This window comes from Gymnoscopelus microlampas (genome assembly GCF_963454915.1).
Source record: "Gymnoscopelus microlampas genome assembly, chromosome: 11".
Classification (NCBI taxonomy): Eukaryota; Metazoa; Chordata; class Actinopteri; order Myctophiformes; family Myctophidae; genus Gymnoscopelus; species Gymnoscopelus microlampas.
The window spans coordinates 19,600,351-19,627,095 of NC_139948.1; the positions used below are offsets into that span (position 1 = coordinate 19,600,351).

The window sequence follows — 26,745 nt, forward strand, 5'->3', positions numbered from 1 at the left end:
TTTATGTTCATTGGTGCTATTGTACTCCAACTTTATATCTTTAATCAAATTAAGACCTGAGATGATCCCACTCTTCTCCAGAAACAGCCCTTCTGCAGGCCCCACGGCCTTTCTTTGCCACACACACACACACACACACACACACACACACACACACACACACACACACACACACACACACACACACACACACACACACACACACACACACACACACACACACACACACACAAAGAGAGTCACACTCCCGGGGCAAACTGTGCAAACACGCCCAGCTCTCAGCCCTGTATGTGTGTGTGTTCTTGTGTGCACATGTGTGTGTGTGTGCACGCTGTGGCTCCCTTTGCCAAACTGTAAACAAGCAGTATTGTCTAATGTGTGTGTGTGACTCAGTATGGCTTTTGTGGGTTTGTTTGAGTTTGTGTGTGCGCATCTGTGTTTTAGTATGAGAGAGAGGGAGCTTGAGAGACACAGAGACAAAGAGAGCATTTCTCTTTACCCCGGAGCTTGGCTGAAGCCCAAATGAAAGGCTTTGGATATGATGGGGCGGATCTCTGCAGCCTTCATCACAGTCCCACTAAAGTTGGTACACTTTACACACACACAATAAGATCCTGAGCGTTAATTTAACTTGGAGAGTGTACAAATGGACCCATATTAAGTGTCAATGTTTACGCTCCGAGTTAAATTAAAGGTGAAAGCAGGAACTCATTTTAATGAATAAAATATTACTGGAACCAATCTGTGTTTGGTAGAATATGTAAATACATTAACAATCACGTCTGCAGTGGTTAGAGGTGGCCTCCCTACTCTTCCATTGAGAAATGTAGACCCTGGTGTCAACACCAGGACAACGTCTCTCTTCCCTGACCAAGCAGGGATTCTGTTCTGTCGGGTTGGTAGAAATGTGGTCTCCAAAGGGGGAGAGTGAGACCCCCGTTCAAATCCTGGGTACGACATGCAACTTACGGATTGCAGCTTTAACACTCAGGACTTTGCAGTGTGTGTGTGGGCTTCAATCAACCGAACACATGTAGGCCCTGGCCTAATTGTCACAACATTGTCACTGTGTGTGTGTGTGTGTGTGTGTGTGTGTGTGTGTGTGTGTGTGTGTGTGTGTGTGTGTGTGTGTGTGTGTGTGTGTGTGTGTGTGTGTGTGTGTGTGTGTGTGTGTGTGTGTGTGTGTGTGAGTGAGAGAAGAGGGGTTATTTTTGAGTGGTAAAGAAGCCAATTGAACTTTATCTTTTCTTACTCTATCATATGTGCACACATGCTTGTTCGTTGGGGTATTTTAATCTGTCCACAGCCGGTATCCGTATGCACTGACATTGGTTGTCATTCTTTGTAAAGCCTGATCGATGCCAGATTTATGGGTCCAAAATAAGGATGACAGGATGAAAGTGTAAAAACAATCGGGACACATCAGCTGCATAATTGCCAATACAGAAAAAAGTAAAATAATGTCCGATATACCGGTCTTGCCCTAATTTCTTCTTTTCCAGAGGTTGCCAACCGTAGTTGATGCTGTGCAGTCGGCATAAAATAAATTGCAATTAAATCCCAACACTGAACAGTTTGCTTTTCTTGATCGATTGATTTTTATTTGAAAGATTTTAAAATACACTTAGGGGTAAAGTCAGCAATAAAGTAAGTAGTAATGACCTAATTCCACTGCTGTCCTCATAATTCTGTGTAATAGCAGTTTTCAATGTGGGGTCCAGGGACCCCCAGGGATCATTTAGGAGGTTCCAGGGGTTCCCCAGCTAAATTGATTGATAGTTAGGAGGAACCAAATTGACACTTAAAGGTCTGCAACTTAGAGAGAGTGTACAAGTGGAACCAAATAGACCCTTGCTCCGGGTCCATTTGCTTGCTTCCATTTGTACCATCTCATTGTTAAATTAACGCTGAGGATTTTACCGTGTAGATTGGGGGTTCCAGAGACATATCAAACTAAGGGTCCCTTGAAATAAAAAAGGTTGAGAATCACTGCTGTAGGCCTATAGCATGACTATTAGACAGTGTATAGTCTTGTGTTAGCTGAGACTGTGGTTCTTCTCTCTTGTATGATGCATGAGAGAACCTTTACACTGTCTCTGCTTATGCTGCCTTTTGAATGTCAGTGTGGTTGAAGTGGGCATGAAAGATGTAGCCACTTAGGACCGGGAACTCATCTGTGTAATTCTTTAGATTTCTTTTGGCTATTCAAAAATAGCAGATATACAAGCTCATAGCACGGCACCGAGTGCCGCGCTATGAGCTTGTGGATCTGCTATTTTTGAAAAATCGTGAACATTTGTGCAAATCTTTGAATCTATGTTTTTTTTTTTTTAAGCGAACATTTGTAACTCAAATCTTTGCTTCTGGGGGGGTCCCTGGAACAAAACATTTTCAGATGGGGGTCCGCGGCCAAATACATATAATTTTGGGAGGTCCTTGACGTGAAAAAGTTTGAGCACCACTGATGTTGTGTATGTATAGCAACATACTGTACGTTTTATTTAAAAAAAAACTGTTAGGATTTAGAAGACATTTGTAGAATCCCCAGAAGCAATAAGATTTGATTTACAAATGTTCGCTTTAAAAAAAATACATATATTCAAAGATTTGCTTATTTTTTTGAATAGCCAAAGAAATCTAAAAATGACACGGATGCTTTCCCCGGTCTTAGTGGGTTAACAGTACTGAGACATTGCCTGCCTAGTCTGCACAGTGCACAATATTCATTTCCAAGGTAAAAGTAAACATAGGTTCTGTATTACAAAATCTTTACAGGCATGCATGCTGCAGGAATCTTCTAGAGAGGGTACAGGGTGAGGTGGTATGTTTATCTTGGATTGTTTATGGAAAATGAATTGACACATGCTATATGGTGTTTGTTTAGGCCACACTGGCGTTTGCACATAGAATACCAGAACATGACCCAGTTATCTAAGGACGCTGGCTTTTATAGGCCTAGTCACTGAGATAAAAGTGCTGTAAAGCTCCAAATAAGCACAGGATTAAGGCAACACAGAGAGTACCTGTTGAAGTTTTAATAAAACTGTTCCTGTGTCGATACAAATTACTATTGAATTAGGCATAATCGGTAGGAATTTGTGAAGCAGTTATTTGGGGGGAATGGGTCGACTGCATCAAGTGATATAATATTGCCTTTACTTAACTTTAGTTCATTTTCTGGAAGGATTGGGGTTTGGCAATGCTGGTTCACGACAGAACTGCTTGGTTGTAAAATGCATGCCATGGGACATGCAATATTTTTGTGCCCAAGGGCCAGGCACACAAGTGGTCAAGTCAAGCTCACAATGCGTCGTTGACACGTTGTGACTGTGAGCTTGTAGATCTATTCTTCATATTTTCTATATTGTAGATCTATTTTTCATATTTTCTGCATTCCACAAATTTGTAAAAAAAAAAAACGATAATAATCATTTTAAATGTTTATGCATAATAACCTGTCCAATATATGGACTCCAGGTTGAAAGTGGTTACAATTAAAATGTATTTTTTAAGCGTGTAGGGTATAGATTTGACAAAGTACTGATATAGTACAAAAAATAGTTTTTTTTGTATTGTTGTATCGTAGTAATAATATGTTTTTGTCACAAAATCCCATGATGGAACATCTGGACTTGTCTAACGGCACACCGTTTGGGAACCACTGCCTTGGGGTACTAATAATCATGATGTTAAGCATTTGTCATCTTTAGAGTGTGTTTGGAACTGCTGTTACTACCTGTCAGTCATGTAGTGCTGCCCATTTATGCAAACACTTCCCAATTCATTTTGGTCTGTCTAGACAAATTCAAATTGAGTTAAGCGGGCGGACATCTGTCACAAACAGATACTGTACTTCTGGTATGTACTGTAGCTCAGTGGTGGACAGTAACAAAGTACATAGATCTATCTATCTATTTTCACTGTTATTGTTGAATACTTAAGTATTTAAAAAAAACTGAAGTACAAATTTGACTGAGAAATTCTCACTTGTAGTGAAGTAATATTTAACTAGCAGTATCTATACTTTGACTCAAGTACCACTGCTGTAGCTACATGTGCTGTGCGGGCCACTGTTAATCAGCTGTTTTCTGCTTTGCTGACTATTACCTAACTGAATTAAAATATTAGGTTTTCAGTAACCTCAATTTGCTTTCTCACATTGCACACACACACACACACACACACACACACACACACACACACACACACACACACACACACACACACACACACACGTGAATTAGCTATATCATAATGAAGTTCATAAAGACCTCTGTCTTTTCCCCCCTGTCTTCCTTTGTCTCATTCTTACTTTCTCCCTTCCTTCGTTCTCTCCTCCATTCGTCCCTCTGTCTCTCTCTGTCCATTAGACTCTGCGGTGGTGTGCGTGGGCGCACCATGGCCCAGACCCTCCAGATGGCGATCCCAAACTTTGGCAACAACGTCCTTGAATGTCTTAATGAGCAGCGGCTACAGGGCCTCTACTGTGACATCTCTGTGGTGGTCAAGGGCCACGCCTTCAAGGTGAGACCAGTGCCGTGATGGCAAGTTAAAGGGCAATTTATGCTTTGAGCAACAAGTGTCGGCCGACTTGTAGCACAACGAAAGTGACGTCAAAATGACAAATATGTCGCGGAGGACTTCTCCCTATGTTGACGCGTACCTCTGGAAAAATGAAAGGTTGCAGACATGGGCAAACAAAAGGTGTCATTCGATGGTGCGTGTGCCCGTTTAAGGAACCAGTCGTTGCATAGAGCTATATGAAAGTACACAACGCGTTCCTTTGGTCCAATTCTTACCAGAGGTACCAGTGTTAGGGTGCATCTTTGTACCGTACAAAGATGTACCCCAACAATGGTACAAAGATTATATCTGTGCACCCAGCACCACTAAATAGCTGCGCGACGCACGCACCAAGTTTAACCCCTTAATGAACAGGCTTGAGTGTTAACTGTGAGACGAGACCTTTTTGGACAGGTGATAACCTCTCTCTCTCCCCCCCCCCCTCTCTCTCTCTACGGCTGTGAGAGAGAGAGAGAGAGACGGAGAGCAAGACGGCGAGAAAGGGAAACGGAGAGAAAGCGAGAGAAGTAAATGTAGACTACATTTCAAGTGAACAATTGGATTATTGCCGTAAATGCACGGGATCAGTGCCTATGGTTGCAGACAACTTCATAAAATGTGACGTACTGTGATTGGTTGGGAAGATGCTCAAGACTACATACTGTACACGTCCTTGTTTATGTTTGTCTGTTAGTCACAGACAGTGCCAAAAACTCAGAACGTTGTGCGACACAAGTGCCGGTTGACACATAAATTGGCCTTGAGGCTCCGATGACAGCCAATCCCATAAGTGTGTTCACCTTTTGGCAAAAATAGCAGATCTGCAAGCTCACAACATTTTGTGTTGCTACAAGTTGTGCGCTTATAGATTATCTATTGCCGCTATTTGTCGTACAACAATGAATATACATGTGGGGCTTAAGTGGTTATGTTGGACAAGCCCTGCCCACTCATAGTGGGTGTAAGATAACAAGTAGTAGAAAGTTTGACATAAGTGCTTACACTTTTACTTAAAGTATCATACCGGTCTAAACACATATCATTGGCTACTCACAGTTTTGGCCTTATGTCGTAGATAAATGATAGGATATTTTGTTTACATTTTGTCAGAAGTCATTAAAATGCTACTGAACTTACCTGATTATTGAGTTAATGTTAATTTAACAAAACAATGTGTGGTTAATAATTCACGGACATTCAAATTTCATTAATATATATATATTATTTTTTTGGCAACACAATATGCAGTTTAAAATGCACTAAACGCAACAAGGACATATCAAAACAATGTATCTGACGGCACAATAACCTGATAATACCTATTGCAAGCATGTTTAAAGTCTCTGAAAGTTGATTTTCTTACCGGACTGAAATGAATGGAAACATTGGCTTCCTCGAAGATCAATCAAACCACAGTAAGCCATGGAAAATGTCAGTAATGTCAAGTATACTGTGAGTCGTGGTCAATACGCTAAACATTCCAGACCACCGGTATGGACCAAAGGAAAAAAATCATTGGAATATATTTTAAAGGCATGTAAATTCAAAACACCTTCATGTGTTTATTACACCTCCTCATAAGAGCATGAGTTTTCCTCTCGAAATGTTAAAATGGCCTTCATTGGGTCAGTTGACAAGGAGTAACATCCCACCCCTATTTTCATCCCCATCTTTACTCTTTCTCATAATAGCTTTGTCACTGTGAAGTATGCCATGAAATAGACTCCAAAACAGCTATTGTACAGAATTTTACCTAGACAATGAAATGAGTCAGAACATTTATTTACCCGTTTACTTATTGAGGTGTAAATTGATATCAAGCTGCTGTGTGGGATACCAAAAACAAAATCATATTGAAGCTGTCGGGCGGAAACCTTCTTAGTCCAAATCAAGACATGGAAAAAAATAACCTGTGTTCCAACACGGTACAGTTATTATTAACATTAACTTGTTAATACTTTTCCTTGATTAAATAGTTATAAAACCCACTGACAGACATAACCACTTTCAAGCTGATGTCTCTGTCTATTCTGGGCATGTCATTAATTATCGGTGCACAACGCAAAGCGTTGTGAGCTTGTAGATGTGCTATTTCCACTGCTTCGTGACTTTGTGAAATGTAAATAGGGCATTCATTTATGAAGAAATGCGAAAAGGTTAATTATGGAGGTACAAGGATTCTGCCCCACAGCGACAGTATACGACTAATTATTATACAACATTATTGAGGCAGTGTTATATTGAGGCAGTGAGGAAGGGCATATGAATATATACAAGTAAAAACAAAAGTGAATTGAAGTACTGTATTATGTACATGTAAGGTGATGGTGTCGAAACAGGAGTTAATAGACCCAGTGGCACTTTTAGCAGGGGCAGCATCACCCATAAACTTGTGCTCTTCCACCCCAGGCCCACCGAGCTGTGCTGGCCGCCAGCAGCTCTTATTTCCGGGACCTTTTCAGCGGCACCGGCAGTGGAGGTGGTAGTAGCTGTGGGAAAAGCCCCACAGTGGTGGAGCTGCCGCCGGCTGTGCAGCCCCAGAGCTTCCAGCAGATCCTGGCCTTCTGCTACACTGGCCGTCTCAGCATGACCGTGGGAGACCAGTTCCTCCTCATGTACACCGCCGGGTTCCTCCAGATCCAGCAGATCATGGAGAAGGGCACCGAGTTCTTCCTCAAGGTAAGACCGCCGGCTGCTCGCTATGCCAGGTCCCGTACGTCAGTTGTTCTCAAACGTTTTCATGTCAAGGACCCCCAAATTAATGTTTTTGGCCGTGGACCCCCATCTGAAAATATTTTGTGGCAGGGAGTGGGACCCCCATACAAGATCTGTGTTGTTAAAATATTCCAAATTCTTCAAAGAAATTCAAGAAAATAGCAGATTTACAAGCTCACAATGCGATATGCGGTGAGCTTGTAGATTGGCTATTTTCAAATAGCTGATGTATATCGGGTGATAGTGGTTAAACTGATTTTGATGCTATATTAAATCATTTTGCTGGAACAAACTCAAGGACTACTGGGCGTCCCAGGACCCCACTTTGAGAACCACTGCCACATGTGTTGTAACAGTAAAGATTGGGCCGTGTCTGAGAAAAGAAACTGGTGAGTTGGACTTAAGAGATTTGCTCTGACCTGGGTAAAAGAAAACCCAAAACAAGACTAAGCTACAACAGGTCCGGATCAGACTCCGTTTCTCTTAGGGCCAGTTGGTCAGATTTGATATGTTCCCAGCCTAATCGATACAGGCAGCTACACTGGTTGTGTTTGCAATAACTTCTCTGTTTCGATTGCCAAGGAATTGCCCAGACTATCAGTAGGAGAGGGATTCTTGACAATATGAACTGCTAAACTAAAATGTGAAATCATTTTATATGCAGTCTAGTATTCTGCAATGTTTGTTTGTCTCCGTAAATTGGTGCGACCTGACAGTGTTGATTCCCATGTGAACCTCTAGGTGTCCTCACCGAGCTGTGACTCGCAGGGCTTGCACCCAGAGGAGGCCCCGCCCTCTGAGCCCCAGAGTCCCGTCACACAGACCAGCGGGAGCGGAACCCGCCCCGCCCCCTGCTTGACGCCGCTCCCCCTGGTGTCGCGGGTGAAGACGGAGCAGCCGACCAGCCAGCAAGAGGCGGCCTCCCCTTACTCGGTGGTCTGCACCCCTGTGGCCAAGCGGCTGTGGGAGGGCGGCAGCAGCCGGGACGGGGGAGGCTCGGGGGGCGGGGGCCTGCGGAAGGCGGCTCGCTTTTCCCAGGAGGCGTTGCGGGGCAGCGCCATCCAGGGAATGGCCATGGGCATGGTGGGCGCCACCGGGACCGGCATGGGGGGCGGCGTGCCGGCCGGAGGAGGGCTTGGCAGCAGCACCGGCCACAACGGCCTGGTCGTGTCCGAGGGAGCCAGCCCCGGCACCATGAGCGCCTACGCCAGCGACTCGCCCATCAGCTACCACGACGATGAAGAAGAGGAGGAGGGGGCTGACGAAACCGCCGAAGAGCAGTACAGACAGATCTGCAATATGTACACCATGTACAGCATGCTCAACGTAGGCGCTGCAGGTAAGGAACTGGAGAGACTGAGTGTGAACCACAGCACTGAGAAGGACTACAAGGTGTGGGTTAAGCCTGATTTATACTATGTACGATGCAATGCATTGTGAGCTTATAAATTGCTTATTTTCGGCGCACAACACTGTATGAATTAAGCATTGCATTCACACTCATTTGCGATTGTTGCACTTGTGTGCAATAATGTGATTTATTGTTCAATGCTGTGAGGATATTCTGTTCTTTTAGTTATCACACAGATGCATCAACTTAAAGTGATGGGAGGATAAATCACAAGTATTGTAAAATATTTTTGGCTGTCACTTCTACCCCGGTGGACATGATAGTTTGTCTTAGAGAATGCACTTTGAACATGTGGGAAAAGAACCCAGTGGCGATTTGCAAACTCCTATCTACTTCACATAGCGTTTATTGCCTTCGTCCAGTCGTTTACTTTAAAATAAGAGAGCTATGACATGCTATGTGTTTATGGTTGCTAGTGGAGCTAATGGTCTGCATTTCTCTTAAGCCTTTATCCGAATCCACAGGCATGTGCCACATCAATACACTGCATTACAGTTTTTCAAAGTGGGGCCTCAGCCCGCTATGGCTATTTGGAGGTTCTTGGTATGGAAAAGTTTGGAACCCCTGATCTAGACATGATTCACACGGGGACCCATCGAATAGGTACCATAATAATAATGAAACCAAAATATAAAACCCAAACCCAGGGATGCAAACCCTGCCCAAACCACATCTCTCCATTCTTGAGATATGACCAATTATGTTGTATCTATGATCATTTAGAACTTGACTGTGACCTTGACCTAAGCACTTAAGCCCTATATACCTTCTGTACAACAAATAGCAAAAATAGGAGAAATTAAATGTTTTGACAATGTTTTTAAGTTTCCACCTATAATGACATGCACAAAATAGGGACACTAGGACCAGGTTGAATGTGGTTAATGTATGTACAGCAAGCTACACGCATAGTTTTTTTTTTAATATTAATGTTCTGGCTTTTATGCCTTTATTGATAGGACAGTAGGCTGACAGGAAATGGGAGAGAGATGGGGAGTGACATGCAGCAAAGGCCGTCGAACCCGCAACACGCTGTCAGGCTGGATGACCGGCCGAGGTGCCCAGACATTTACGCCAACCGTCCGGGCCGCTACACGCTTAGTTTAATACTGCATCATCGGGGCTGGAGCCAGGATTTTAGAAATACTGATGTCACTCTCCGCAGCCCCCCACCAAACCTCATGAATGTTTTGCAGACAACAGTATAAATCTATGCATTTTAATGCATTTGGAGAGCAACAACAAACACTTAGAGCAATTGTTCCCAACTCCAGTTGTGTGTGTGTGTGTGTGTGTGTGTGTGTGTGTGTGTGTGTGTGTGTGTGTGTGTGTGTGTGTGTGTGTGTGTGTGTGGTCTAGAAACAGAAAAGAAACAAACAATGCAGTGGTTGCTCAATAACCAACGTGCAATTAATAATAGCCTGATGAATCATTTGGCTTACATGTGAAAAGCCATGAAGTATAAAGCCTAACATTTGACATGATTGTTGCATTAATAAGGGACATATATAATATATTATATTTACATGATTTCAGTTATAGCTTTAGTATTTAGCTTAGTTAGTATTACCACTTAACCCATTTAGACCTCTGTCGGGTGGAAACCAAAACTGTTATTTTTCAGGATTCAAATTGAAAAGTACCTAAAGTAGCAGATCTACAAGCTCAAAACGTGTCGCTTCGCACCACTATTCAAGCTTGCAGATCTGCTTCTTTAGGTACTTTTGTTCTTCTTTAGGTACGAAATGCCTTCTAAATCCTAACCGTTTTCTGAAAATGTTGCTACGTACGGATGAAGCTAGAATCTAAAATTACACAGATGCTTTCCAGGTCTAAATAGGTAAACCCATACGTTGTTGACCGGGGTCAACAATACGATAGACCGGAGACTATCCTCGGCTGCTCCTCTTTTCTCTCTACCCCAAATCTCTTCACGGAGATAGCAGATTTACAAGCTCAAAATGTGCCACATTGCAATGCGTCGTGCGCTTGTAGATCTGCTATTTTTGAAGATGTAATTTATAATGGCAGGGCTTCCTGGAGGAAAAGTATAGGTGCTACTGGACAAAGGTTCATACCTCAATATTTGTGCCAGATATCTCAATAGCAATACAATATACAGTATGACTATGGGTTCACATTTGTTATTTTTCTATTTTATTCTAGCAACAGTGAAAACCAAATATTCTTTGGTTGGTTTGTTGTTAAATATGTTTTGGTTCAGTGCACACTCTCCTGTGAGAGGTTATAAGGAGTGTGACGGGTTGTGTCACATATGTCATGGAAAACACAACTACATTATGACATTGTGGTATGTTTCTGCCGATTAGTCTCGTGCTGGCCAATTCAGTCTCGGTAGTGCGCCTAGACTGAGCTGATCTGGTTGAATCTAGCTGAATGGTAAACATCCTCAGCTGAGCCTGTGGTGTTATTATTTTTCTCCTCAGTCATCTCAGCTGTGCTAGCCTAGGTCTTGATCGTACTTATCCCAAAACGGTTAAGGATTCACAGAGTGTGGTCAATATAGGAGGAACTTCACCTCAGGTTGTTTAAACCCCACCTGATGTGCAGTTGAGTAATTCTGACCAATACATATTCCCAAACCTCATAAGTCCTTGATTAAGTTTACTTTCCATTCTCCTTATTTCTGTGTGTTTTGTTGCATGTTTAGATAGATGCTAGTTATTCTATCCAGATGTATATTGGGTACTTGTTCACATGCTACAGGTGCAGTATTTACAGCTATATCGGGCCACGCAAGTCGGTAACGATGCAAATCGCGAATACAACCCCAACCGTGTAATAATCCTTACATAAAGTAGTCCTAGTCTCCTTCATGGAGCTACTTGCGGATTATACCAGGGTCAGTCCACCCTTAGGTGAACACGCACTGACCCTCTGCACCTTAATCCCCATGTATAACGCACAAACGTTTTTTGATTTTTTATTATTGCGCTCTTTTTCTCTCTAAGCACCTTAGCGTCTATAAGTATATCATGCACAGTATACATACATTGCTGCTATGCTCAGGCACCTTAGTTTGTCTCTTATCTCAAGTACTTTGTAAATATGTAGATAACTTGTTTTTGGCCTTCTATTGTTCTCTGTTGATCTCCTTCCCACTTAACCCCCTACCCCTCTTCTTTTTCTCTCTCCCCACTCTTCTTATAACTTACCTGCCTAAATAACATTGGCTAAATATCATACTTGGCATCTGTGGACAAGGAATGTCCACAGATGCATATATCTATATTTCATATATACATAGAATATGTGAACAATTAACCGACATACAGTACATCTGGATAACATTATACATAGCATGTGAACAAGTAACCGACATACATCTGGATGACATAATAAGCATCTATCTAAATAAGCAACAAGAAGTGATACAAGGAACAAGGAATGCTAGGGAGTGAGGTACAGAGTGTGAAGACATGAGTTATAAGACTGCGGCGGAAGATGGGCCATGAGTCTGCAGTCCTGATGGGGGGGGGGGGGGGCGGGGGTTTGTCATTCCACAGCTTTGAAGCCAGGGGGAGAAGAGTCAAGGACGCTTGGAGTGTTGGCCAGGGTGGCGTAGGGAGGGACGGCTGTCCTAAGTGTGTGGGAAGGGATGTTGGGCTGGACTATGGGGCGTGCCATGCCACTGGTTTCCTATTCCTTGTAGGTCATTACTAGTGTTTTGATTTGCTTTTATAGTATTGTATGCTCATCAAATAAACCTTCTTGATAATGCACAAGAGCTCCTCCTATGTGTAAACGTAACGATTTTCATCCTCATCTCATGTTTGTTGTCTTGTCTCTCTCCAGCAGCCGGTGAGCGTGTTGATGCCCTGCCGGACCACACAGAGACGCGGGGACGGATGCGGGGCAGAGACCTGACGTGTCTCCCTACGGAGCTCATCTCGCAGATAGGCAACCGCTGCCACCCGAAACTGTATGAGGACGGAGACCCAGCCGAGAAGTTGGAGCTAGTCTCAGGTTTGTGTGCGCCACCTGTACACATGCAGACATGTTAATGTATTTAACATGTTAATGTGACAACCATGGTTGTAGCAAGCACTGAAAATGTGTGGGGGACAATAAAACCGGGGGGGCTTGGGGTCACGGTCACTGCAACCGCCCCTATCGCCAATGGTTTCTTAACCAGTAATATTTATTTGTATGACAAATGGCCAAAATGAACGCAAAAATAATCACCATACATGTAACCCGGTTACATAACAGCAAATAAATAAAAACATGAATAATTGAAGAGTCTGCGTGTGGTATACAATATTATGTGCAAGTGAAACTACAGTATGCACGTGAGCTGAGCTTTCTTTTCAGAGCTATTATCTCGAGTGGCAGTGACAGAAATCATTGCAAATGCAAACAATTTTGTGATCCAGTTTTGGGCCAGCCAGGCATTTGTCAAAACGGTTACTGCCTTTACGAGGAACTCTGTTAGTTAGGTAGAAGTTAACTGATAACTACCAGTGATTACTTTTATACTCTGTTGTGTGACAGTGTCTGACGCTGAAAATAGCAATTACAAGTGTGTGTTAATGTTCTTGTTCTGTGAGAGTATTGTAACATTGAATGGTATGGAATTTGGTATGGAATCTCATGGTATGGAATTTCATTGATACAGTATGTGCATTCTCATCTGGGCATTCTCTCAGTTTTGATGTGGTAGAAACATGGGAAAGTGGGGGGTCTAAACTCCCACCCTCTAATAATGGCGGTGATGCTGAAATGCTAATGTACACGTTTCATTAGCTAAGTATAGAAACCAAAACTGAGCCAGTCAGATGGCGTCAATGTATTTCACACATTGTGTACCTCTAAGGGAACTGTCCTCGAATGACTGAGCTTAACACTGGCATGCAGATCAGCTCACATGTTGCGTTTAATATTAGACATGTCAAGGCATGTCGGCCTGCGATTAACTGTATTATCTTATGGCCAGGGTTACATACCGTGTGTGTGTAGCACATTACATTGTGAACCAAAAACAGTTCAAGCTTAACAAATGCGTATTGTGTATCATGTAAAGTTAGTATTGTGTTGATAAATGTTTTACAGTATTGTGTGTGTGTGTGTGTGTGTGTGTGTGTGTGTGTGTGTGTGTGTGTGTGTGTGTGTGTGTGTGTGTTTGCGTGCACTTGCCTGTATGTGTGCTAGGCATGTAACGATTTATCGTAATTCGATTCAAACTGGTGACAATTTAAATTGATTTAACTAGAAGCTCGCCCCCGCTACGCGGGGGCTCGCGTCTAGCCCGCGGCCACGCCCACGTAGCGCCCGCGGCCACTTGGCAACTCATATAAGTGGCGTAGCGTCATGAGGGTCAGTGGGGCCGTGGCTCGGTCAGTGAAGACCCTGTAGTGCGGATGATATGTGGCATAGAGGGGCAGATTGTAAATCCCCAGAGGAAACATCCGTGGGCTACCATTGGTTCAGCGATGTGTGCGGTCGCCCTGCGGCCCCCCCTCCTCCACCAATGTGCAGTATTGAGAGCCCTGACGTCACAACAATTGGAGCGATGGGCACTGCACTGTGGTTGGTTAGGGTACACCTAGGGCCCAGGTAGAACCCAGGTAAAGCCTGCATGGGCAAACCCAGGTAGGACCCGCCTTGGTCCCACATAAACATGGGTAGTTGGGGCCCACCTAAGGGCCAGGTAGAAGCTACTTATAGCCTGCATGGGCATCGCAGTTGGGACTGAAGTGGATGCCGCTGACATTGCTGACATGGGGTCCATATGGTTTAGCCCACCTTGAAACCATATGGGAACTACGCTGGCATGCTGGCTGTAATGCAAACGCTACATCATACCTGCAGTGTGTAGTTTGATGTTGTGTGTGTAGCAGATATACCTGCAGTGTGTAGATCAATGTCCATATGAAAGTCAATGCCCAGCAGTGGTTTTTTTCCCCAGCAGAGTTTCTAGTGTCTCTGTCTCTCTCTGGAAGAGGTTGCACATGAACTCTGCAGCCGCACTGAGGCGCTCCAACACAAACACTCTGACATTAAGCTGCTTCACACAACAAACATCAGCGCGACGCTGCTGTTTGTCCAAAAGACACAATATCTCCTCTCCCACCGACGTCATGTGTTCATTTATCGACAGCCGTACAGAGTCCTTTTGACACATTTTACCTCGTTTATCCAGCTCTCACTGACTCATCGGGCTGTTATTTTGCTGCGATCAAGTCAACGATGTGAGAGATTAGCTATCACAGACGGACGGACAGGGGGTGAAACATAGTCTTGCGCCATGCCTTTCGGCCTGGCGGAGACAATAAAAAAAGGAAAGTAAAGGAAATGAGCATTTCTGCAACAAAAGTAGTCAACAAACTATAGGCTACTATGAAAACATGGGCCACATTGTCAAAGAATGTAAGAAAGAGGCAATCATGTAGAAAATAGCCGATCTACAAGCTTACAAAGCCTCTCAACGTGAGGCGTTTTGAGCTTGTAGATCGGCTATTTTCACAATATGTACTTGTGGAACGGAGTCAAACAGAATGGGGGGGGGGGTCCCCAGATCAAGTACGTTTATTTGGGGGGGGGGGGGGGGGGGGGGCGTGAAAGGGTTGATAAGCACTGCTGTAATCGGAGCGAAATTATCTGAAATTACTACATGACCATAATGCAGCCTAACATGCGTTGCACGGGGCGGTCCTGCCATTACGTTAGTTACTGTAGTTGCTGTGGAGCTACATAGTTCTCCAGAAGACACACACAAACATACACCATCTACAATGGACTAACTGAGCAGCAATATTGACATTCACCACACGAACGTGCATTGTTGACAAAGTGATTGCACAGCCGCTGCAGGCATGACAACCACGTTAGCGTTAGCGACATGGCAGCTATCACAGCGCCCTGTCCGTCGTCGCTGGGACTGACTGTCATGGCTACAGCAGTAACAGCAAGCTGTCTGCGATGCCATTGTCTGGAGACTGCTCTTAGCGTGACACGACCAATGAGAGTGAGCGCTGTAGTTGTTGCTAAGATACGGTGGCGTCTCTGCCCCATAGCTTGTAGATCTCTCGCGCATGATTGGCGTAGGCTGCGTTGCCAGGTCTGACTGTTTGTATAAGCGATTTTGGGCTTATTTGGGTGCACTTTTGGGCTCGTTTCCATAGACCACGGCAGCGCTTATTTCTTTCCCGTGACCGATGTGGCAAAAAAAGTGCAAAACGAACCATCCGGAAGTAAATTGCGAGATGAAATATATAGCACTTTTTGATTATTAGAGAAGGAGACACATGTGAAGGTTGAAAATGAAAGGTAGGAGATTATATAGTTTTTCATGAGGGATTTTTGTAGCAAGTTGTGAGAGAATTGGGCCACTCCTGTGGGCGGGGGGCTGCTTAGAACCATTGGGGTTTGAAAGGAGACGCTCTCTGTTTGAGTGGAAAGATAAGAAATGTAGCGCGATGCGAACAGCAGAGGGCGCAATCGAGACAAGAAAATGAAGAAAATAAATGGTCTTTGTAAGAGAATTGATTCAAAAAAATAGTTTTCAGTCATTTGCTACTGTATTGATTACTATCACCATGTATATCCTTTGTGCAGGTACTTCAGTGTTCATATCACGAGCCCAGCTGATGAACTGTCACGTCAGTGCAGGGACCAGACACAAGGTGCTGCTGAGGAGGCTGCTGGCTGCTTTCTTTGACAGGTAGCTTTTCCTCTGTCTGCTTGTTTCATTACACAGTCAAAATTCCTTAATATTAAACCCATTAAGACCTGAGACCAATTCTACAAATGCCTTCTAAATCAGTAGTTCTCACACTTTAAAGATTTTTCAAAAATGTTCAAAAAGAGCAGATGTACAAGCTCACATCTGCTATTTTTGAATAGGCAACGCAAAAATCTAAAATTACACAGATGCTTTCCCGGTTTTAATGTTTGTTTTTTGGTGCGAATAAAACTTTTAACTGTTTGATGGAGTATGTTATTATAACTAACTCAACAGTGGTGCTCTTAGAATCCTGTGGTCGGAGAGGACCACTACTGGTGGTATTGCATGAAGCTCAAAGAGTAATATGTCCCCTTCCCTGGATGGGCTTTCCGTCTTAGCTCAGCAGTAGAAAGTCTGGCGCTTGCGCAGGAGACCCAGGTTTGACATAAATCTTATGGATTGCAGATTTAATTTGAGCTCAGAGAGTCTACACATGTACGTTTCTGTACACTCTTAGTTAGTGAGTTAGAGACAAGTTAAATAAAAATGTTGCTGTGCAGGAACTTGCGTTTTCATAAATTAATCAGATGACATTTTTTACGGCATGTCTGTCTGTCTGTCTGTGTGCGTGTCCGGACCGGAGATAATCTCGCTAACCGCTGTACCGACCAGCGCCAAACTTCATAGGCATGCTGCCAGTAGGCCACAGAAGCGTCCCTTCTGGTTTATGTTTATACCTTTTGAAATTTGTAACTTTTTTTTGAAAATGGAAGTCAGTGGAGATTTGATTGTACCGAAACATTGCCCAAATTCATACGTCATAGTCATATGTCATGGATATGTCATATAGACCATGGGTTTTCAACTGGTGGTCCGTGAAGGTATTGCATGTGGTCCCTGACCCTGACCATGCATTTAGTAATGTAGGTAAAGTGAAGATTTGTATTATATTTTATTTTATCGACCACTAGTTGAGAAACAGTATGATGTATGATGACGCATCAATGTTGTCAGTTACTTGGAAGTCGGATGTCAAGAACTTCCACAGAAATGGGAGTTATAGAATTTCAAGGGAAACTGTACCGGTTTACCTGGTTGAGTCATCATTAGTAGGAAATGTGCCCATATCAATCGCATGTGCTTGCTCATACATATGTTGCAATGAATCAGTTAACATGAGTTTAATATGGAAGGTTAAGAGAACAGAATAAGGGCAACCATGGGAAAGGAATGGATCAGTGGTTCTCAATCTTTTCTGAGCTCTGGACCACTAGCATATCTCAGTTAAATTCTGACTGTTAAGGGCTTGATTTAATTCACCTCGAATTAACAAATTAAATTAAGGCCTTACAGTCATTATTTATTTTCAAGCTTTTTCCCCCACACCACGCCCATATCCCCCCTCCCAACACAACAGTGGTCCCCAGGTTGATTCTCAGTCAGGGTGGTGGTCCCTGGTTCATAATCATTTGAAAACCCATGTCATAGACGACTGACGTCATATTCTAACACACAGGTTGGCTACATGAAGTCCGGGATCCACATTGGAGCCACACCGTTCTATGTGCATCCTGAGATCCATATAATTATTACTCTCCGTAGGAGAGTTTTGTTTTCACTTTCTAAATATGACACACCGATTGGTCAAGCCTCACGTGACACGTGACAATACGGTGAAATACTGTATAAATACATGGCGTCACTTTGACGGTGTCTTTGCCACCGTCAAAGTGAGGTAAGACAGGAACCATCACGAAATGGCTGCATGGCTGATACATAATTGGCAGATAGGACAGATAGGACACTTATATAGACAGGAGGGATATGACACTTACACAGACGGATAGGACACTTACAGTACACAGACAGGACGGATAGGACACTTACATAGACAGGAGGGATATGACACTTACACAGACAGGACGGATAGGACACTTACAGTATACAGACAGGACGGATAGGACACTTACAGTATACAGACAGGACGGATAGGACACTTATACAGACAGGAGGGATAGGACACTTACACAGACAGGAGGGATAGGACACTTACACAGACAGGAGGGATAGGACACTTATACAGACAAGACGGATAGGACACTTATACAGACGGATAGGACACTTATACAGACAGGACGGATCGGACACTTATACAGACAGGATGGATAGGACAGTTAGAACATAAGAATTAGAACATTCCCAACATTCCCAACACAAGTCTGGTAAGAGTGAGGTAAGACAGGAACAATCACGAAATGGTTGAGAAATGGCGGATACTGTAACAATTGGATAGGACACTTACACAGACAGGACGGATAGGACACTTACACAGACAGGACGGATAGGACACTTACATAGACAGGACGGATAGGACACTTATACAGACAGGAGGGATAGGACACTTATACAGACAGGACGGATAGGACACTTATACAGATAGAACATTCCCAACATTCCCAACAGCGGAGAGTTGTGCTCCGAGGAGCACTTTTTCTAGTTAGATTTGTTTTTGATTATTCCTATCTATGCAACTAATAGACGCTCATCATAGCAGACATTTTGACAGGTAAACATAGCAGAAGGTTAATTGTGGGTGCATTTCATTAAGGTGTTATTTTGTGTCAGCTTGAAGTTAACTGTGTTGGCAGACGGTAACACCTAACTGAAACACACCCACAATTAATTTTTATCATTGTCAGCTGTTTTTACCCATCAAAATGGTCTGGTCTATTTGGACTATAAAATGATGATAAAATAAGGTAATAAACTACAAAATGGTGGTAAAATAAGGTAACAAAGTACTGTACAATATGAGAGAAGATATAAATCACATGTTATCTCAACCCACATTAAACCATCTTGAAATGGTTTAATGTTTACCGAGCAGTTAAAAACATCACTTTTCATTTTATTATAAAAGACAAGACAAAGCATTCACATTTTAGTGAAGATGTAAGTAACACCGATACTTTTCACAAAACTCCCTCTACACCAAATCTCACCAGATCTACAAGCTCAATGCGACGTAACATTGCGTGTTGTGAGCTTGTAGATCTGCTATAGTTTTCGCCCATTATGGCCTGCCCAGAATAGGGACGCTAGGGTTCATGTGGTTAACTGTAACTATTCTCCTGTCTCAGAAACACTTTGGCCAACAGCTGTGGAACAGGCATCCGCTCTTCTACCAATGACCCAAGCCGCAAGCCCTTGGACAACAGAGTGCTGCATGCAGTGAAATGTGAGTATGCATGTTTGCATGCGTGAGGGTGCACTCAAGCGTGTGTATTTTTTACTATGATGCAGGGCAGAGATGTCAATGTGCATTCACTAAATGTAGTTTTACTGTTTATAGTCCACTGTAAAGTGTAGGAATGAAGACGGGTGATGTTGAACTGTACAGCTACCTGACAATGATATACGTTTAAGTATAAATGTCAATAATGTTTACGAGTTGGTACTTTGATCTGTGAGTGAGACAAGGAATTACAGAATGTTTTCTCTCCATTCACTCATGGCAAATCAAAATCTCCAAAGACAGATGATAAGCAATAGCTCTTAGTGGCCACAAGATGGCGACATGTACCCTGTGAAACTAAATGCCAGTTTGACAGATTGAAAGATTCTCCAACAAAGTTGATATTGATAGGGTGGCTTTCTGGCTATTCTCCTTCGACTGTCCATGTTGTTGTGCAATGCAGGCAGCAAGAGTAATGTCTAACTATCGGATGCTTGCTAACGCGGGGTGTGTGTCATGATATCGGACAAGTAACTAACTACCACTACTAACCAGCAATTATAAGATTTGGGAATATTTATCATTTAGAAATAAATTGTAATAAATAATAAATTACTCATAAGTTCATGCCGTGTACTCCTAAATTAACTACATTTAGCCTGTTCTATCCCTATTCTGGGGCGAACATTTGGCAAAATTTGCCAAGCTGAGCTTGGAGATCGGTTGGTTGGAGCAGCTCAAGTTCAGTATAGAGCCTCGGGGGATCCCGGTCAACTAAGTATAGATAATATTTAGTATTATTTATTTTCCACTTGTGCTTATTTTCTTATTGTCAAGTATTAACATAATGAGAAGGTCCGGCATTGGTTGCACAAAGGCCATGTACACCACTCAACTGTGTGCAGTAGATTATACAAGTAGCTCCACATCCATTAAACATTCTAAATCTGTTAGTTTGTGTTTTATATTATTATGGTATCATTTAAGTAACATTATATCATTAGCTTATTGCCACTAACAAGTGATATGCCAATACAAAAACTGCCGGCCAATGGAGAAAAGAGTATATAGAAATATAATAATACTCAAGTTCAAGTTGAGTTTTCAACTCACTGTCCCCCAAATGAAAGGTGCATTTGCATGTTTGCTCTTTTACCCACGACAACTGTGATGTCTAGACTTGTTGATACGCTCCAAAAATAGGCGATCTACAAGCTCATAACGTGTCGCAGACACGTTGTAGATCGGCTATTTTTCGGCACACAGCTAAGTATAAATCAGGCATTACGACGCCATCAAGCCCTGCCAAAACAATTTATTTTTAGACTAAATCAAGTGTAGCTTTAGTTGACTAAAATCTTATAATATTTAGTTAACTAAAACTAGACTAAAACATTTCAGATTAATAAAATATGACTTCAAAACAATAACTGTGTAGTGCAGTGTTTCCCAACCTGGGGTCCTGGCCCCCCTTGGGGGGACACCAAAGATCACAGGGAAGGAGTGAGGCCTTGTCTGGCCTTATCATCAAGGAAAAAGCAATCCCTGAAGAAGACCTTATCTGGTCGAAACGTTGGTTGTCTTTCATTAAAATATTGTTTGCATCGTGGCCATGAGCAGTGCAGCCTTTTTCTTCATTTAAAAACACAAAAATCATAACATCCTCTCATCCATTGTCTGGTTGTATGTTCTCATTATGACATCAGTCCAACTAGTCATACAGAATCTATTATCCTGTAACCTTAACATAAATAACTCACACATGTAGCATCATTGTGAAGCGCTGCCCTGATCCGTAAAGCTCTTTCCTTCTCACCCACCAGTTTACTGCCAGAACTTTGCCACTAGCTTCAAGGAGAGCGAGATGAACGCCATCGCGGCGGACATGTGCACAAACGCACGGCGCGTGGTCCGCAAGAGCTGGATCCCCAAGCTGAAGCTGCTGATGGCCGAGAGCGACGCGTACTCCGCCTTCCTCCCCGACGCCGTCAAGTTGGAGGACGACGCACTGGGGCAGGAGCCGCCGTTTGACCCTGCGACCTTGGAGCCCGGCAGCGGTGGGGGCGGCATGGAGTCCGGCGGCTCCTCCGGAGAATCGCTGCAAGGCGTGGGCGCGGACGGAGGGACGTTATTCTGACCGGGAACCTGGGGAAAAGGTCGATGTGCGATGATGGAACATGAACGAGAATCTCCCCCTGGTTCTGCTCGTCCCCTCACGTCCCCCGGGCCCCCTGTCTCTCACTGTACACTACGTACCAAGGGGTAAATGGCAGTTGTTGACCCGCCATAACCAGGAAGTGAAAATGATCACTTCCTGATTTTCTTTTCCGCCACCTACCCCAAGCTTCCTCCGCTTGTTTTTAGCCATTTAACTGCAATCACCCTCTTATATTAAACACATTCCCTGTCGGGATGAGTGTGAGGGTGAGTACCTCAGGCTGAGGAGGTGGTTGGTTGGTTGGCTGGCTGGACGCACAGAAAGAATGGATAGATGGATGGATTAATGGGGCTAAAGGAAGTGAAGGTGCTCAACTGCATTCCAGCCTTAAACTATGGAGATAAAAATCGGAGATAAAAATGACACTAACAACTTAAACAAAAGCCCTGCTGATTCCTTTCCCTCCTCATGCCCTCACACCTTCCGCGCGCACCCTCACGACCAGAGCAAATCCATCACACTCCAGTGTGTGTCTGTGCTGTGTCTTATACGTATATGTCTCATCTTATGTCATTTGTAGCATGTATCTCTGTGTGTAACCTTCCAGCGGTCCGTACAGGAGGGAGATTTCTAATGCAGTGAACTGTAAGAAAACTGCAAAGAGAACGGGAATAAAAACAATAAAGTTAAGAGATATTTTTAGAGGATAAAAGTTCTATATAAAAGTACACACGTCTATGGTGTGTGCATAGAGAGAGCGAGAGGGATTGTTTTAAAATCTCAATCATTGTGTTTTATTGTATTTTAAGGAGCGGTTTTGCAGAGAAATGTCTTGTTGAATAAGGAAAAGTGCTATTTTTGCATTCAAAGGTCTGGTATATATAATGACGGTCAGAGTAGTCTTAATGTAAGACTGGTAGTTGTTGATTTTCTTTTTAAGTTGTTATTTTTTATCTGCACACAATGGACACTGCAGTTGAACTTTTACATTTGAAGCCAAGCATTTCATCTTCCATTCATTAGCTTTCGAGAAATGTCGAGACCAAGTGAGACGACTGTTGAACTGTCTGTGGTGGCAGTTTTTCAGTAGGTTGTATAAGTTTGTACAGGTATTTGCAGCCCTTACAAAACTGCTTTCTCCTAATTTTGGTTAGAAATGTACAGCTTTGATTGACGTGCTGCATATGACTACTTATCCTTAATTTATACTTTGCCGCATGACAGTGCCAAAAATAGCTGATCTACAAGTTCACAAGCTTGTAGAGCTTGTGTGTGCTTATAGATCAACTACTTTCAGCACGCGACACAGTTGTATAAATCAGGTAAAGTATACATCAGGCTTTAGCTTGCCTCTTCCTAGTTCTATTTCATCCCTCCTGACTGCCAGAGGCGGTCATCAGGGATTCATGGAACCATACTTACATTCGTAACTCTCATTTTAAATTGACAAGTAAAAGATACTGGAATGTGCCTTGTCAAGAAACCCTGTGGGTTGAGCGATGTTGTGGTTGTCTGCTGTCAAGGTGTGGTGTGTGTGTGTGTGTGTGTGTGTGTGTGTGTGTGTGTGTGTGTGTGTGTGTGTGTGTGTGTGTGTGTGTGTGTGTGTGTGTGTGTGTGACACGGTTTCTTTGCTAAAAACATCTTGTATTATTGTAGCCATGCTGTATTGTCCGCTACTTACAATGCGAATGCTGAATGGCTAACAGTTTTCTTTGGAATTTGACATGAGTTTAAAAGTTAAACAATGTATCATCACATTATATTTGTGATGATTTTTGCACCTTCTAGGAGAGCTAAGAGGGAGGTTCCTGCACCTTAATGAGATTAACCAGTTGTTCACACAGCTTTTTAGGAAGGGGGAAAAGTTGTCATCTAAAGAATAAAGCCCTTTAGCCTAATTTATTCTTCATCATACAGTACGACGTGTCACTCGCCGAAGTGTAATTTAGGCTTTAGGGGTGATGTATGATGTTTGTCCTTGTTGCCCATCTTTTGTAAATGAGTGTGACAAACCCAATGTAAATAATCAACAAGACTGTTGAGCTCTGTCCCAAATGTTCTTGTCTTCTCTTGTTGGGTGCTCATGGTTAGAATTGGTGTGAGAGACCCCTACGCACCTGTTTCTATTAATTGTGTCCTTTTTTTTTGCACCCGATTCCATCTTGCTGAAGCATCAGGGAAGTTGGCGTTGAATGTTTATATCTGCAAGTTAATCCATGAGAACGGTTGGCATGCATGTGTTGGCATGTAGATCTGAAAAAGATTGAAAATGATTCAATATTCCAGTTGTCTGGTGATGGAGATAAGTTGTTAGGGTCTGAATTGGCTTTTGTGCTGTAGGGTTAGCAGCTTTGGTGTTGTTTATTACACAGCAAAATCCTGAATGTGAATTTAAATCTTGAGAGTCGAAAATAGCCCCTAATAGTTCCATTCTTACTCTCCCTCTAGTTTGAGCTGTAATTGTACTGTTTATAAGCACAGTAAATGTACCCAAATGGACCCTTATTTGGTTACATTTTGTACATACACTCTTGAGTTAAATGAACACTGAGGATTTTACTGTGCAGCGTAATTGGTGGGTTTGTATGTTTGACACACAGCCGCGGTACCGGTACCGCTGCCACAAAGAGCCTTATGAAAAGTGACAACGCACCACAAGAACACTGGCGTTTAATGCATTTTATTACAAGTCTGTGCGTCGAATCCAGTCACATAGGTTTTCAGTTATAGGGGAATATGTGCAGGTTTGATTATGACTGTCATTAATCAAACTTGCACATTGTTGTCAGTATTGCTGACACATCCAGATCTGGAACCCACATCCACAGTGATGGAGATTTCATTAGCACCTGTGTGGAACTCTGAGAAAACACTGCGTTGGCTATTTATCAGCCAAGTGCGCCAGATTGCCTCCCTCAAACTAATGGTATCAGAGTTAAATTAACACTCAGGATTTTGCTGTATGGCCCAGTTGTTCCACCCTTGACGATGCTGATTGGTTTTCTCCTTCCAAATGTCTCTTATGATGATCATTTCTCACTGTTTGTATTGTCTTACTACAGTTATAATAGTATTTTGTTAAAGAAAGGTGTACTGTTGAGAATTTGTTGCTTCTCACTCGAGTTAATTGGGTCAATTTGCCAATATTTGGTGAGTAATATGGTAAAGGAAAATGAGTGTAATCTAGATGTGTTTTTGGTCAAGATTATGACGAGTGGGGTAATTAGGATTATGAAGGGAGCAAAACAAAAGAACTTAGTCAAAAGATTTTCAGACACAGAAACAGAAACAGAAACTCAGACACAAGTCTGGTGATGCTGGCCACAGGAATCACACAACAATTTGGTCCAGGCGTCCGGGTTTATTTCTAATGTGAAAGAAGGTCCTGTCTCCACAGTTTGGAGTCATTGAAACCCAGTGCAGACTGCAATGACTTTGTGTCTGTGTAGCGCTGTGGCTTTTACAAAGAGTTCAGTATGACATTGAGCACTATGGAATCACATTAAGTAATGGGACAGAAGCCATGATTTCTACAGTAATATTGGAGCCGCATACAGCAAGCAGGTGGGCGGGCTCACAATGTACACCACAACATACAGTGTAGTGATCCATTCTAGCTTCAATGAACCAGCACTGGTCCTTGCCTACATGGCTGGTTAGACGAATGATAGTTGGCTGCAGGTTGCACAGATAGCAGGTCATAATGGCTCTGCGTGTCTCTGACTTTGATGAAGACATGCAAGGTAGTAATGGAGCAAGCAACCACCACCTGGGCCTGACCAATTTTCCCTTGTCTTTCAAACCAGTCTCAGGAATTAGGGCATGTTTCTCCATAGTAGTATGAAAGTACAAACTGTGAGGCCTAGCTCATCTTAAGCCAGAATGAGACATTAACATCATCCCTCAACTATTATGTTTTAGTCTTAAATGGAAATGACAGGTGAAATTGTTAAAATCGCTGGTGAATTTTACATGTGAAAGATGACGCTAAAATATTTAAAAGCAAAGACGACTTAGACGTACACAGGCAAGCAGAAGCAGACATGTCCATGTCACTTCTGCTGCAACACTTAAGTGCAACATACAAATGGTCAAGCAACTGGTCTTTAGCATTCAGCAGCAAATTACTAACCTCAAACATCACAAAATGGGTTTCTGTGGTTTGTACTTGCCTGTCTGCATTTGAAGACAAATAGTTAATAAGATGAAAAGACATGTTTATGTGTGTCCACACAGTAATTTATAGTTTCCGTACACATCAGCATCTTTGTTTACACTTTCATATACACATAGACCTACACACTTGAATAAAGGCGTGGCATGGGAAACCTTATATCGCTATACAGTACATATATAAAATGATTATATACATGTATAGATAAATACTGTATATTCTATATAGAGGCACACATAGAAGTCAGATTGTTTGTTGTGCACTCGCAGCATGAGGTATATATTTACCCAGAAACGGCGCTTCTTGAAAACTTGTACAGTAATGGTCTGCCCATGTCTTTGCCCCTGCTCCTAGCACTCTGTAACCCTGTAGCGCCAATACTCCTATACTGCTCATCCTGTTCTCTCCGTGTTCCAAGTGCCAATAACTTTGTGAAAGCCCTGTTACTGTGACCCAACATCATCCAAGGTAATTGCACATTAACTACTGTAAAAAAGAAACGTCATAGAGAAAATGTCTACATGAATTAAAAAAAATCAATATCTTAATAAAAAGGTTTATAACAATTTCTCTTTGAGTGTGTTTTACTGTGATATTTTTATATTTACATCATTTTGCTATCATAAGTAAAAAATCTTGCCATTTGACATTCAAATAATATTTTCTCCCCACCTCAAACCTCACTCTAAAGGCTGATGTTGCAATTGTTTTTAATTAATGAAAGGTTGTGACTTTTTTGGTTTAAACTTTTTGAAATCTTTTGAAATGTTTTCTTTTTAAAACAAAATACAAAAACGAAACA

General features: G+C 42.6%; 1 protein-coding gene across 4 annotated transcripts in view; it reads left to right on the top strand.

Annotated features, from left to right (window-relative positions):
• Positions 1–26,511, top strand: part of nacc1a (nucleus accumbens associated 1, BEN and BTB (POZ) domain containing a) — a 28,937-nt gene extending 2,426 nt beyond the window's left edge. For 3 of the 4 annotated variants that reach the window (XM_084072999.1, XM_084073000.1, XM_084072997.1), the window contains exons 2-8: positions 4,371–4,524; positions 6,973–7,242; positions 8,020–8,617; positions 12,506–12,676; positions 16,268–16,373; positions 19,517–19,614; positions 21,435–26,511. In XM_084072999.1, coding sequence (XP_083929125.1) covers positions 4,399–4,524; positions 6,973–7,242; positions 8,020–8,617; positions 12,506–12,676; positions 16,268–16,373; positions 19,517–19,614; positions 21,435–21,748 — 1,683 coding nt within the window. In that variant the 5' untranslated portion in view covers positions 4,371–4,398 and the 3' untranslated portion in view covers positions 21,749–26,511. The remainder of the gene's footprint in view (positions 1–4,370; positions 4,525–6,972; positions 7,243–8,019; positions 8,618–12,505; positions 12,677–16,267; positions 16,374–19,516; positions 19,615–21,434) is intronic. The other variant, XM_084072998.1, reaches the window with a different exon arrangement.
• The last annotated feature ends 234 nt before the right edge of the window (positions 26,512–26,745 follow it).